The following is a 14974-nucleotide window of genomic DNA, read 5'->3' on the forward strand; positions in this document are numbered from 1 at the left end:
GCCACCGCCTCCATCAATTCAGCCCCAAAGGAAAATGTGAAGAGTCATCACATTTGGGGGTGACTTCAATGGGTTTCAATAGCTGAGGTTTCGACTTGATAAATTGCTCATTTTCTATTACTTCTTCAAGGAGACCTCTACCTTTAGAAGGAGCCTAGGAAAAAAATATCTGAGTGTGTAAATGGTGAGACTAGAAATAGAATGGGAATGGTCTTGTCCTCAAAGCTGTAAAACTTCCTGCACATTGTCATCCTAAACCAAAACTGAAGAGGGCAGCGGTAGGGAAGAGAGGTTGAACGGGACAGTCCATCCTTCTCCACAACATCTTTTCCTGATAGGGTACTTTCCTCCAAGTGTTTCAACTGGGACTTAGTACTGATGCTCACCAACTGACACCGCCCTGCCCTGACAACTTTGACCTAGTGTGAAAGAATACATAAGGGCCTAGTGCAGATTTATATCAAGCTCTCCTAGCTCTAGGAGATCCATTCTGGTCTATGCATAGCACCTGTACATCCTCAGAAGGACCTTCCTGCTTTGAGGACTTTTCTAGCTAACATTAATGTTTCTTCCATTTCTTCGTTCTGTTTACTCTTAGGAATGAATAGAACTCTTTTTTCCCCCTAGAGAACCCTGGGGCTCAAATTTAAAGTCCAGAATTCAACTTTCCCTTTTGGTTTTAATTTTACTATGTGTCTTAGGGTCTAATAGTGCCCAGCGGCACTTGGAGTTTCTCATTTGGGACATGCCCATGCATGGGTGGGTATGTGTGCATGTGTGTGCACGCACACACCACACACCACACACACACACACACACACACACACACGCACACACATGCACACACTCATGCACACATGCACACACAAATAAATTGCCAACTCTTTCACTCCTACAAAATCCAAGACTCCTTTACATCCCGTTCTCTTAGAATCAGTTACTGTGTATTTGTTCTTCCTCAGAAATGCTTGCTGAGATGTAGGTGGGCTCCCTTTAGATAACACACCTCATATCTCGAATGATTTATTCACTTTCAAGTTCCATGGAATTTATTGCTAAAGGTTGATGTGAACGCTTACAGTTTGGGCTCTAATATAATCTCCCGAGTGGCAATTAATAAATAAAAGATGGCTGCTGTTGTTGACAGAGGATCTAGGCTTACTCAGTTAGTTCTTTTCTTCATGTTTTCACCAAATTTCATGCCAGATATCCCTAGGGGTCGATGCTAAAAAAAAAAAAAATTCTGTAAATTCTAAAGCTTTTACTGTTATCTCAATATTCCCAAACCCCTATGTTGTCTTTTGTTTTCCTTGTCAGAAATGATCTTACTTGATTCTATGTTTTTTTTTAATCGCACCTTCTTGCTGTGCATGGGAGGGAGCGCCTTTTTCTGGATTTAACAGTAGCACAGCCTTAATATTTATGCTTGCAAATAGCACCTGCAATTCGTCCCTGAATTTTCTTGTATTTTTCTCGGTCTCTTCTCAGTTTCCTTTATTGACTATGCACTGTCATCTATAAAATGTGGTGTTTATTGTCTTTGTGTGTATTGTTCACAGTGTGAGGTTGCCTCCTGTAAGTTAATGATGAAACCATGAAGTAATATGTAATTTTTGCAGCTTGCTAGCTTGACTGGGTGGGCTCTGAGGCTAATCTAAACTAATAATTTTGTTTTGGACATGAGGAAAATGTAGGTCAGCTTAATAACCTGGACCATACTCAAGTAGAGGGCCAGTACAGAATACATCCTGAGGTTGTAAAGTTCAAGGTACAGAACAGAAAGGCTGCAGTTGGACTGCCTCTGCTCCGTGCCCAGTGGGGACATGAAGTGTGTAACTTTAACATATACCCTATATTTGCTCATCTACCAATGCCAACAGGGGCCAGGGATTTAGTTTGGTAATAGACCATTTGCTTAGCATACCTAAGACCTCAAATTTGTTTCCATAGCTCCCAAACGATGCCACTGTTCGGACCAATGCCACAGCTGAAAGGATTATAGCAAGTTAATATCAGTAAAAGGCAGGAAGATGCTTGGCACACACTGAGAATGCTGTACATTATGGCTCTTCACATGTTCCAGCAAAGGGGGCAGCATGTGCTGCTCACCCACCCAGTGTGGTCTCGCATGAGACTTATCACTGCCGCCTGGACTTGTCTTATAGCCCTTATCATACACAGTGGAAACTAGAGTCACATCCGTGGTGGCAGTGGGACTGGAAATGCAAACAGGGATAGTGATACTAAGCAATAGAGGTATTTGCCAAGCCTTAGGGTGTTGGTGTGCACTGAAGTAGACACATACATGATGCTCTGTACATGCTCATGTCACATCTGTGGACAAGCTGCACAGTCATTGTTTTCAGAAACATGGTGCATATTCTTGATGACAGTAGTCTCCCTGGTAACTGGGAGGCAGAGGAGTAGCTAGGCCTTGCTAGAACAGCTCGAATGCTAAAACAAAAGCCTTAATGGAATTCTTTCTATCTTGTAAGCAACCATTTGGCTACTAATATTTCCATCACTTAATCTTGTTATTGATAATAAGGACACTGGCTGGAACAGGAGTGGAGGCTGAGGAATGGAGTGGAGAGGAGCAGGCCTCAGGCAAGAAAAGCTGTACAAGAAGAAGATAGTCTATGGTAAAAGATAGGCACTTGAAGCTCTCTTATGGTTTACTTCTCTGTGCAGTGATTGTCTATTATATAAAAAGGTGGCTCCTTTCCTGCATTCCAAATGGAACTTGAATGGGAGCAGCAGCACCAGGAGAACCTCTGTTCTTGCTTGCTTTGCTTTATTCACAGACTAAATAAATTTCATTCACCGTGCATTAATTGTCCTTATGTTAATGTAAAGAATTTAAATATGAAAATTCTAACGATTAGTGGTTCTTGATTTCCAGGCCAACCAAATAAACCAACTCTGACAGTAGTAATAGGTACAGCAGATGAGATGACTTGGATCATACTTAGGAGAAGCACAGAGTGTGTTAGGTAGATCTGAGTCTGGGAAACTTGGCCTGGGAATGGTGGCCACACCTTTGATCTCAATACTCCAGAAGCAGAGGCAGGCAGATCTCTATGAGTTTTTGTGTGCCTCTCTGACTGTATGTGTGGATGTGGAATGTATATTCTCTCAGACATAATCTATTGTAACTTTAGTGACTTTTCAAGTTCACGTGCATGTATACCTGTGTGTGCATATATACACATATATGTAAATTTCCCTGTGTATAAAAATTTAAATACTGTCATGTAAAAGCTTACCACAGCTGTAGAAAAGCTAACTGGAGTTCAGAGATGGCAGCTTACTCCCCCAAGATGGCCCAAGACACTGGCAAAGCTGCAGTCCAACCACCAGTGTTTACTGACTTAATGCAGTCCTTTCTAAGCCGCCCAAACAGAACTATTCCCAGAGTAATGAGTCTTCCCCCATAGCATACTACTCTATCATGGAGAAGGCTGACCTTTCACCTTTTCTCTTCCAGACTCTCCAGGCAAAGATTTTGGTCCAACCCTGGGCCTGAAAAAGTCCAGTTCCTTGGAGAGCCTACAGACTGCTGTGGCTGAAGTCAGGAAGAATGATCTGCCCTTCCACAGACCCAGACCACACATGGTGCGAGGCCGGGGCTGCAATGAGAGCTTCCGAGCAGCCATTGACAAATCTTACGACGGGCCAGAAGAGGCAGAAGCTGGTAAGGCCATATGCCCCCCTAAGTGGGATCTTCATCTCATTATCATCTGCATATTGCAAGCGAAAATGTGCACTTAACTACTGAAAAAATGATTTAAGGAGTACAATTATATTTTTGATATTAAAAGTAATTCATTTCCCTGATATGTTTTGCCCTTTGGCTTAAGGAACATTGGATTGGAGGATGCAATGTGCAATTTATTTCACAGTGCAAACTGGAAAAATATTCTTTCACTTTTTTAGAAGGACCAACTGTCATTTACCCTTAAGGCAGGAGCACTAAGCATGCATTTCTTGGCATTCTTATTTGAATCATTAAAAGCAGCATCAACCAGAGGACTGACTGCATTAATTGTATAGGAGCAGTGGGTTATATTTATACTCAAAAACCTCTTTGGGAAAGAAACTCACCCTGTTTGTTTCCCAGCATGTGGGCTTTCTGAACTGATCAAGGTTAACAAGCTAGCTTTCAGAGAGATTACTGCTTTAGCACATTTCAAGCCTTTTGTGCTACCAGCTAGCAAACAATGTGGCCCACTCCTAGCCTCAGACCTTGCTTCAAGTACCCAGGGCTAAGAAATCCTATCTTCAAAGGGTACCAGTAGCCATGTGGTTCAGTAGAACACGGAATACTTGTATTCCTTCTGTATTTTACATTTTGACGTATTTTAGATGTACTAACGGTAAGTGCCCCTAACCACAGGTATTGATTTTTCTCTCTACAGATGGTCTGTCTGATAAGAGCTCTCGCTCGGGCCACACAGCTCTGAATTGTGAGTCTGCCCCTCAGGGAAACCCTGAGCTAGATGATGTGGAAAATAAAGCCAAGAACGTCAAAAAAACAAAAGAGAAGGAGAAGAAAAAAGGAAAGGGCAAGATGAAAGTCAAGGAAAAAAAGCAGAAAGAGGAACATGAGGACACAGAGAGGAAAATGAAGAGGAAGGGCTTCGGCGCCATGCTGAGGTAAGGGCCTGCTGCAAAGGCACTTGGCATTGTTTCTCCTGGCTAAACCACGCCATTGTGTATGCTCAGGAAAAGGTTCAAGGCTCCTCTCATCCTCAGCTATATTTATAAAAATCAAGACATTCGTGAAAGTCAAGGCTATGACTGTAGTGTGTGTGTGTGTGTGTGTGTGTGTGTGTGTGTGTGAAGAAGGCACAAAAAGCCTTTTGGATGTCCTCTGAAGCTTGTGTTGATGACTTGCAGCTGTCATAAACCTGTTGTCAAGAAAGGCCCAACACTCAGTAGGAAGTGTTCCCTGTTTGATCTCTCTGCACAGTGAAAGAAAGAGGCTGGAATTACCCCATCCTTCTGTGACTTCTGATACTCAGATCATCAACATAGTAGCTGTCACCTACAAAGGCATGTGACAAAGTAGTGATGCACCTGGGATAAGGGCCGTCCGATCCTGGCCTCAACCTATGATCTTCCACATCTCAGCCATAGGTTTCATGTATCCTTCCTCCCTTCCTTTCCGACTGAGGCTAACATTATAACTTCCTGAGGGCTCTGCAGGGCTGGGAGGTAAGGTGGCACATGCAGTGGACTCAGGGGCTAACAGCACCGAGCACATAGTCAGAACACAGTTTGCTTCTTCTCATACAGCTGTCCTCTAAAATACACTCCTGTGAAGCTATCGCCTCTACATTTTGGCATCCCAGTACTGTGGCTGACTTCTGGTCATTGGCCAGAGGTTTGCACAGCTACTCCAGTGTAAACCAAAATATATCTCCTTCCTGGACACAACTCTCCCATGTGTGGAACCATGTGAGGGGTAGGATACTGGAAAGTGTTGTAACTTGTTTATTCACGTAAGCACCTTTGTGGATTGTTCATGAAGCTCTTTACTATACGGGTTGCTACTAATGGAGAACATTTTCATGGCTGACTTCCTAAGGACTGCTAGCCCTTAGCTCCTGACCTCAGACAGTGCGCCTAGAGTCTCCTTACCCAAACTGGCCAACTTCTTATATAGAGGCAGAGAAGGCATTGACATACGTAGCAGTGGGGGTGGCAGCATCTACCCTGTCGTCATCTTGGATGCAGGCAGAGAAGCCTCTAGCTATGTACAGCTACCTGGCCTGCTACAGTCACCAATCCCTTACCCCTCTTAACCACTCAAGGGCAGCTTGTTTCCACTCATCTCCCTTCCCCTCTGCCAGTGACGTGAGTGTCATAGCAGTGTCGCTTCGTAAGACTCCTCCATGTGACCCAGGCACCAGCCTGCCTTCCTACCTAGAAGGACTATCCAGACCCTCTCAACATTACACTGTGCTTTGCCATTGTGTCAGGGCAGAAGATCAAAGCACGTTTGCTTGTCACAAAGCAGACAGATTTATGAAATCACTTCCTTATTCTCAGAGGATTTTCTTGTAGCTTGTGTTTACAGGAGCAAGAAGTAAGGTGGAGTACCCATTTCATTACTTTACTACTGTAACTCCCTATCAAATCTGCCCATCTCCATCCTTTTTGCTATGAAGAACAGATGACATCTAATAAATTTGACCATATTGTGCAAAACCTTTAAAATATCTCTTAAAATGCTGGGGGATACAGGATACTAGTTGTTTTCAATGTCAAATCTTCAACTGATATTTTTAGTTAGGAAAGAAAGTTCAATTATCTTATTCTATCTTTTCCTCCCTTCCTTCCTTTTCTTTTCCTCCCTTCCTTCCTTTTCTTTTCCTTTGTGTGTGTATGTACTCTAGGAACTGGAAAGTAACATTTAAGGGACACAAATTGTATAGACTGCTCTGAGCCAACTTGTTGCATATCCAGTGTTCAAACAATGCTGCTCCAGTATGCTCCTCAAAGTCTTTTTATTTGGGGAGGGAGGCAGTAAAAAGGAGTAGCCCTAGCTGTCCTTACTTTGAAAACCCAGCTGGCTTCAAACTCACAGAGATTCATGGTAAAACACCATGACCAATATAACTTATAAGAGAAAGTGTTTGAATAGACTTCAAATGGCTAGGGTCCATGATGGCGGTACAAAGGCGCAGTGACAAGAAGAACCAAGAGTTCATAGATTAAAACTACAATCAGAAAGCACTAAACATGGCAGGATTCTTTTGAATCCTCAAAGGCCACCTCCAGGTACACACTTCCTCCAACAAGGCCACACCTCCTAATCCTTCTTAAACAGTTCTACCAACTAGGAACAAAGTATTCAAACATATGAACCCACGAGGGCCATTCTTTTTCAATTCATGACATTACCTTAGCAGATCTGATGCCCTGGAAATCATTTGACTATCAAAGATTAATATTCCAAATTTGAAGATCAAACATTACGTTACTGATTTGTGAATGAGGGCACATCCCACCTATAGATGAAAGACACTTGGATACCTAAGCAGAAGGTGTGGGCTTCACAAATAGCGAAAGGATTAAAAAAGCATAAACAAGGAACACAAAGTGGATTGACCACTATAAACAGCTTTCTTCCAGAGCTATAGAAGAAGAGACTTCCTTACCATGGTGTCTCAGAGTGACAGGCTCTCTTTTTGATCGGTTACTTTGATCGTTCTGATATTTTGAAAACTTGCCCATTTCTAAGCTTAGTTTGATCATGTAGTACCTAGCACACGTACCACATTCTACTTTTAGCCTTCTTAAGGAGTTCAACCTGAAGCCATGCCTCATAATACTCTCTACATGGCCCGTGGTCTAATGACTCAGTGAGACACATCTTTCTGCTGGCCCTGAGCTGAGGCCTGAGTTTCCCCAGAGAGCCAGGTGTAATCTCAAGGTCTTAGAAGCAGAAATGGAAGGTATGAGAAGCAAAGGTGGTGCAAAGTAATGCAGTATTATTGCTATGAAAATAGACTGAAGTGAACATGAGCCAACGGATGTGGGTGGCTGTGTAGGCTACAAAGGATGAGGAGATGGCTTCCCTCTGGCCAGCCCTTGAATTTTCACCCATATGCATTATTCAAGCCCCTAAGATTGTACTAATTGCTTACAGTATCAATGAAAACCAGCACAGTCATTATCATAAGTATTATTACTGCTTTTACAATGTCACAGTAATTTATAACGACAAGTTTCCTCTTCAGGGTATTAAAGAAAAAAACAATGATTTAGCTGTAATGATCTATAAATATGAAAGCTACCACAGATTCACAGGGCCTGTATCTAAGACTGTCACCAAGTTAAACACTGACTACATTTTCTGTTACGTGGGTAGCTCTGTACTCGAGCCCACTAGACAGGGCCAGCTCTTCCCCCTTTTCCCAATATGGTCCCTATCTCCACATAGCTGGAGCCACAGGCCCTGGGTCCTCCAGACACACAGCACCCTGCCTTTTGTTCGCTTTCACCGCACTAACAAAATTAAGAACTGAGAGGTGATGTTAGATTTTTATCTTCGGTATAAAAATAGCAACTGTTTTCCATAGCCTTTTGCATCTGCGTTGGTGAGCATATTGGAGTCGCTGCTACACGCACGCTCTCAGCAACAGAGAACACAAAAGCTGTTACCCTTAGCCAACAGATTTTGCTTTAATTCTCATCTGTTACTCACATGCTATTGACTTAGCTTCTTTCTTATTTAAAAGAAGATTGATTGCTCTAAGGTTCTCTTAGAGTTAGATGTGACTTAAATATGCATTATTTTCCCCATTGTCTGCCCTGCTCTAATGCATTCCTGAACATAGGCTCTGCCGGTAGTGTCTGCAGTTTTTCCATGGATAGTGGCGCCTAGCCAAGGAGGGTCAGTGGGGCCTTAAATCCTGCCCCCTTTCCTCATCCTACAACTGTGGGTGTTAGTGGTGGCCTTCCTTATTCTTGCTACTAAACAGCCAAGTGTTTTTACTGTACCAATATTAGCCATTCCAATCATGTTGATAGTACAGAGCAGAAGAACTAAGGTTATTTCTTAATCTCACCCACTCCTGTTCCTGCTAGAAAAGCTTTGAGGGGTTTATGCCATTCATCTTTCTACCCGTTGTCTGGTTTATATGTTGTTATGATTTGCTGATTTTAAATTATCTCCTTGCATGAGTCAAGCTTGGCTCTTGCAAAGGCTATAAGTTATGTGGGAAAATGCTCAACTCCAAAACCTTCCAACTTTGGCAGTTACCTTATAAACTCTGTTTACTTGTTGCTGGGAGAGACCTTTGATGGCTTTGCTGTTAATCTTTTGCTGCAGAAAATTTTGATACAGACAAAGACAATGTTCAGGTCCTTTTCACGTTACCATCTCTTCGTGTTAGCAGCTCATCCAAGGATTCCTTCCCTTGAGATGGAGATCACTAAGAGGCAGATGACAACATCTGAACAAGGCTTTACTGGGACCTGCACTTGAACACAGGGTGGTAGCATGCAGGATAGGGCTCCAGGGATGCTCTGAGCAAAATTCACACAGACAGAAAGGCAGCCACATTCGGGCACACAGGAGGCTGCTAAGAAGGAGGTCAGGATTTCTGCACATGCTTTGCCAGAGTTCTGCTTTTGGCTCACTGGTGATCTGCACATGCACATAGGATTCATCTGCTCCCTGCTCTTAAACAGGCCAGGTGTGTTTGCTGCCACCAATGCAGGAAGGCATATGCCTGTCATCTTCTGGCTTGTATTTTCAAGGCTAGAAGGAAAGCTTAGGGTGGGGTCAAGCCAGCAACTCCTGTATCTGGTCATCAATGGAAACTTTTACCAAATGCAGCTTGCATTCAGAAGAAAACCTTGATGTGAGATTCAGGATCCTCACTGATCTATCTCAGGTCAAAGCACAGTCTAATCATTGCTTCATGATCTTCCTTGGGTATCACTGTTGTTCAAGATATGTTTCTACGGAAGGGATAGCCATGGCTCCTGTAACCAAAGGGCAAAGCTCAAACCCGTCAGTAGACAAGTTCAATGTAGTCAGTACCAAATACCCTTTGGCCACACTAATGTCACCTAGAGTAGAAAAGCCAGCGAGCACCTTCCTGATTTCTCGGTTGTTTAATAATCCTGTCAGTCTCTCATAGTCCTTAAATGAAATGAAATTGTTCATGTTTCAAGCCAGTCCTTTTATATAACACTTTCTGCTGTCTTCCTTAAGAGTCTAAGTCACTCTTCAAATCCATGAACTGTCAATTTGTTCTGGACACTAAATAAAAGGCTTGAAGTGGTATAAGTTCATTTTCCTTGTGTGTGTGTGTGTGTGTGTGTGTGTGTGTGTGTGTGTGTCTGAGTCTGTGTCTGTGTGTGTCTGTGTCTATCTGTATCTGTGTACACACATGTAGTGAATGCATACATGTCTTGTTGAGCTTTCTGGTGTGTGTATGCACATTATGTGTGAAGGTTCACATATAGGAGCCAGATGTTGATGTTTTCTTACTTGCTCTCTACTCATTTTTTCTTGAAACAGCATGGAGTTTACCAACTAAGCTACACTGAACACCCCACTTCTCAGGGATCCTCATCTCTTCTCCTCTAGCACTATGATTCTAGGTGTGTGCTCCATTTTTTTCTTTTCATGTAGGTGCTGGGATTTGAACTAAGTTCCTCATGCTTGTTTAGCCAACATTGTACTAAGCCCATCTTCTAGCTGATTAAGTTCATTTTTCTCTACCTTTTCTAGGCTTTTGTCCTAAAGGAATTGTGTTTAGTTAGATTCTTCCCCATAGATTATCAAAATGTATATCATGCTGTTAGGAAGGTTTTTAATTTTGTCTGCTTTAAATTTTGTTTGCCCATATTCATTTTATTAATAACATTTATTGACTACTTCATCTTTACCAAATACATTAATAATCATTCTTTTGTTTACTCACCAATATGCATTAAAGTCCTGCCTTTAGATGAGGTGTTGCCCTGGGAAATGGATAGCAAGCAGTGAAACCCCAGCTACCATCGCACTTGCCCGTCATAATAAAGGAAAAGTCAACGATAAATACGGGTTTCTCCTGCTGTGTTTAGTACAAAACAAGGAAAATGTCACATCAACATACAAGCTGTTTTTAACTATGAAGTACCCAGGGAGCAAAGGGACATTCTCCAAGACAGCTCTGGCACTCTGGTACAGAGCAGCACCTTCTAGACTAACATAATTCTGAAGGAGAAGCCAGACCATGGCTCCTACAGGATTTACATCCCAGAAAAGGTGAGAGAATAGAGAAGTCATGCCTGGTGCAGAGAGGTGAAGGTGATTGCAGACCACAGTAGGCGCTGTGGGGAGACTGAAGAGGGGCTAGCATCCTCCCATACTGCAAGTGTCTGCGGCCTAACAGACTGTGTCCCCGAGCTTTGTGGAATTTTCAGCAGATAGATTATTTGAACAGTGCACACTGACACAGAAGCCAGCTCACTTTTATTTCTTTTTCTTTTTCCTTTCCCCCTCTGCAGCATAGGAATGTAAGGGTTTTCTGTAAACAAATTTTATAACTGCAACAAAAAGCAGCGTGTAGAGTTCAACAAACGTCCTGTATGCAGAGCCCTGCGGTACTGAGTTAGGCATTGGGAGAGGAGTGGTCTTCAGGATAAGAGGAGACATTGATTTCAAGCTCGATGTATCAGCCCTACTCTTCCTGATCCAGTAGTTGGATGTTCTGTATCATTTCTTCTTCACTCAGCTTCAGATATTGCTTAGTTTCTTTTCTTTTAAGAATCCTACATTATAAACCATAAAGGTATTTTTTAAACCCTTAGAACTATCTATCAACGTTTCTGAGCTTGGCCTGCACTATGGCACACACTTTGTCCGTTCCTCTGTGAAATGTACTGTGTGTTTTATTTAACTAGGAACAGGCTGTAAAGAGGAGTCGTGGTGTGCATGTCTTAGGAATGCCAGACACACGGCCCCCATGCCATTGCTACGCATACAATTACACAGTCACTACTGCCACCAGGCTCGTGTGGAACCTAGTTAAAACCTCTTCCTTGCAGGCTCCCTGGCCTGCACTGAGCCCTCATATCCTCCCCATGCTGATGCGACATTTCAGTGGAGTGGTTTATGGAAGTAAGCTAGCTGTCTGTGGAGTGTCTGACTTGATAGATACTAATGCTTGTTGTGTATTTCAGTATATTATTTATTATATACAGCATGTATTGATAGACGGATGTATAACTTCACACACTTACCTTTTCTGTGTCTATGAAGACACTACTCTCAGAGTTACTAGTCTACCTACTCGAGCAAAAATATCCCAACCCTCACACTGCCTTGCTTCTGGTAACAACCATTTCTCTGTTTCCGTAAATTTACAATCTTTTATACTTGACTTGTGAGGGCTCCATGGTGTTTATCCTTCTGTGCCTGGTTTATCTCATGTAAGAATGTTTCCTTCTTCCTGTCATCTCTTACAATGCACTAAACAAACACAGCTCTCACCTCAAAAGGAAAGAGTTTATTCTAGAGCCAAATCCGATTTACCCAGATCTGGAAAATGCAGAGCGTGGTTACTTCATGTTCCATGCTCCAATGTGGAAGCCACTTTATGAAAGTCATAATCAAAGCAATTTTAACATAAATTGGTGGGCACATGGAAAAAGCTAGTTGTGGAGTCTTCTGTGGGCCTAAGATGCTATGTGGTGACACGCTTAGCTTTGAGTTGATAGAATCTGGTGATCTGATACGTTAAAAACTTCCAAAAGGTTTTCTCTATTCGTCACAAAATGTTACCTGTAACAGAGAAGTGGGCAAAGAATGGCTGTACGAGGGCTGAAGCTAGCCTGAGCTAAGGTATAATTAGACACTAGAACTGCAACATTCCAACCTGTCCAAACCACTGCAATTTCAACCCTTCTTTCCAAGAATGGTAAATGGTTGTGTGTGTGTGTGTGTGTGTGTGTGTGTGTGTGTGTGTGTGTGTGTGTATGTGTGTGTGCGTGTGTGCACGTGTGTGTGTGTGTGTAAATGTGTGCAGGTATGTTACATTTCCTTTGTCCACTTATTATCTGGCCAATGTGTAGTTTATTCTGTTTCTTTGCTATTATGAATAGTGTTGCAATAATCATGGAGGTGTAGATTTATTTTTAATGTACTCCTTTCATTGCTTTTAAATATATTTCCAGAAGCAGGATTTCTACCTGGATATCATATGGTAGTTATAGTTTCTAGGAGATGATAAATCTCCATAATGTCTTCCACAATACCTAAATAATTCATATTTCCACCAGTAGTGTGCAAGGCTTCACTTTTCTCCACATTCTTGCTAGTAATGGTTTCTGTCATTTCTGTAATGTTTCAGTTGAGACAAGGGCTCACTAGATACGATCCTCCTATCTTAGTCTCCCAAGTGTTAGGACGGCAAGCGCCTACCACCATTCCTTGCTACTGCTCTTTTTTGATACTTGAGGTGATGTCTTGTTGGGGTTTGGATTTGCATTTCTCACGTTGTCTCTCCACCTGTTGCCCACTCATGGGTCTTCCTTTATGAAATTATAGGCTTCTCTCCCTGTTTCCTCCCTTTGGATTTACTCCAGACAAACCCTTTGTCTCAAGCTAGACCTACTCAGAGCCCACAAACTTTCCCTTCCACTGTTTCATTTCCCCTGAATTGCTGTTTTGTAATTCAAATGGGCATGGTGCTTCTTCTCTCTCACCTGAACAGTTTGCATAATAAAGTAATGGGAGAAATGCCATCGCTCAAATCATTCGCTCATTTATATTTCATATGCTCTGGGTCACCCCTTTCCAAGAGTAACTGTGAACTGTTTTTAAGCTTTACTTAACCACGGGGTAGAAGACAAAACTTTCCATTGCTGAATACAAATCAAGGGTGGACTCACCCAAAAGCTCGATGCTTTATTTTCTTACCTTTCTATTTAAGTACAGTCTCAGTGCACAGTGTGCAGATGGGTTCAGGCTTGGATAGTTCTTAGTACATGGCTGCTCTGATGTTGTCCATCAAGATACATTTTGACTTGATTTTTAAATTGGGTTAGAGAGAGACTGAATACTCAAGTCACCAGGGACATGGCATGTGTGCTATATTTGTCCTCTCTGCCTTGATCCCATAATGGCTGTTACAGGTCTCGTGTACAATAAATGTAATGTGGCCACAGCCTGTCATTACCTCTTTCCAGATAGTGGCTGTAAACATCTGGGTAGCCCTTCAGCTTTATGAGCATGAAGGGCAGCCCTGCTAATGCAGTCAGTCCAATGAAATTTTAACAGGCATCTCCCCAAAGGCAAAAGGGCAAGCCACAGGCTAGAGTTTAGGTGCTTTGTTTCATGAAGTTCAAGCCATTTGAAACATGAAATCTCAAATGAAAAATAAAGGCCAAAGTTCTTAATATGGCTGTAAGTTGAATATAGAAGTACATTGAGAATGCCTTATGATCAGGATAAAGTAGCTGTATATATAATGCCTGTGAGAAGTATGAGGAAAAAAAAAACAGTGTATGGTGAATGGCTACTTACTTTAAATGCGGCCATCCATTGTTCTCCATGACCGTCCCTGATTGCAAGGGAAGGAAACGGATGTTAACCCCCATCAGCATAGAAGAGAGGTCAGGTTTTGTCCCTTAGTAACGGTATTTTCTCTCCTAAATTCATCTTTAACTATTTACTCTTGAAGGCTGGGGAGATGATGGTTCAGTTGTTTGGAGTTTAGAGTTTGTATTGCTGTGCAGAGGACTCAAGTTCAATGGCCAGGACCTGAATGCAGTAGTTCACGCACGCGTGACTAAAAATAAGCCTTTAAATATTATTTACTTTATTTTTCACAAGATGAATCATAAAAATTTTGTTGCTTCATTTTGTTAATTTGCCAAATTTTTTCAAATTAAATCCAACCTTAACTTTTTTAATTTTTTTTTTAAATTCAGGCGGGGGGGACACCATAACCATCACTTTTCTTTTCGTGATTGCAACTGCAGGTCTTGGCTGGAAATACACTCTCTATGAGTAGCTTGGAGCTTGTAATGGAATTGCAAACTAGAGGCAGTAACCTACCGACTTCCATTAAACCCAGTGGTGTGATAGCTGATAACAGTTCATTTGCATGTCATACATCTGAGTTTTTGTTAGTCTGTACCTGAGCACAAGGGGGGGAAATTAGCACCACAATGTGGGTGGATTGTGGGCATGAGGACTTAAAGAAGTATGTGAGTGATAGAAAGGACAGCAGTATCTATAAATGCTCTACACCATCTAGGCTTATTGCTAACTAAAAGAATCTGAGGCACAAGGGCTACTCATCAGCTGGGGCACAAAGAGAAATGAGAGGCTAGGGTTCCCAGCGGGCAGGCTTGTTTGCTCTACGGCTTTAATAATTTTTTTCAGCTCTCCAGCATGTCTGCAAATGTTTGTTTATCCCTCTGTTTTCTGAGGATGTGTTCATGGAAGGACGAGGGC

General features: G+C 42.2%; 1 protein-coding gene across 1 annotated transcript in view; it reads left to right on the forward strand.

The window, feature by feature from the left end:
- The window catches only part of Pard3b (par-3 family cell polarity regulator beta), a 1028371-nt gene that overhangs the window by 724968 nt on the left and 288429 nt on the right, over positions 1-14974 (forward strand). The window contains 2 exon segments of the mRNA NM_001191808.3: positions 3488-3694; positions 4419-4656. Coding sequence (NP_001178737.1) covers positions 3488-3694; positions 4419-4656 — 445 coding nt within the window.

This window comes from Rattus norvegicus, chromosome 9 (assembly GCF_021556685.1).
Source record: "Rattus norvegicus strain SHRSP/BbbUtx chromosome 9, alternate assembly SHRSP_T2T, whole genome shotgun sequence".
In the NCBI taxonomy this organism is placed as follows: Eukaryota; Metazoa; Chordata; class Mammalia; order Rodentia; family Muridae; genus Rattus; species Rattus norvegicus.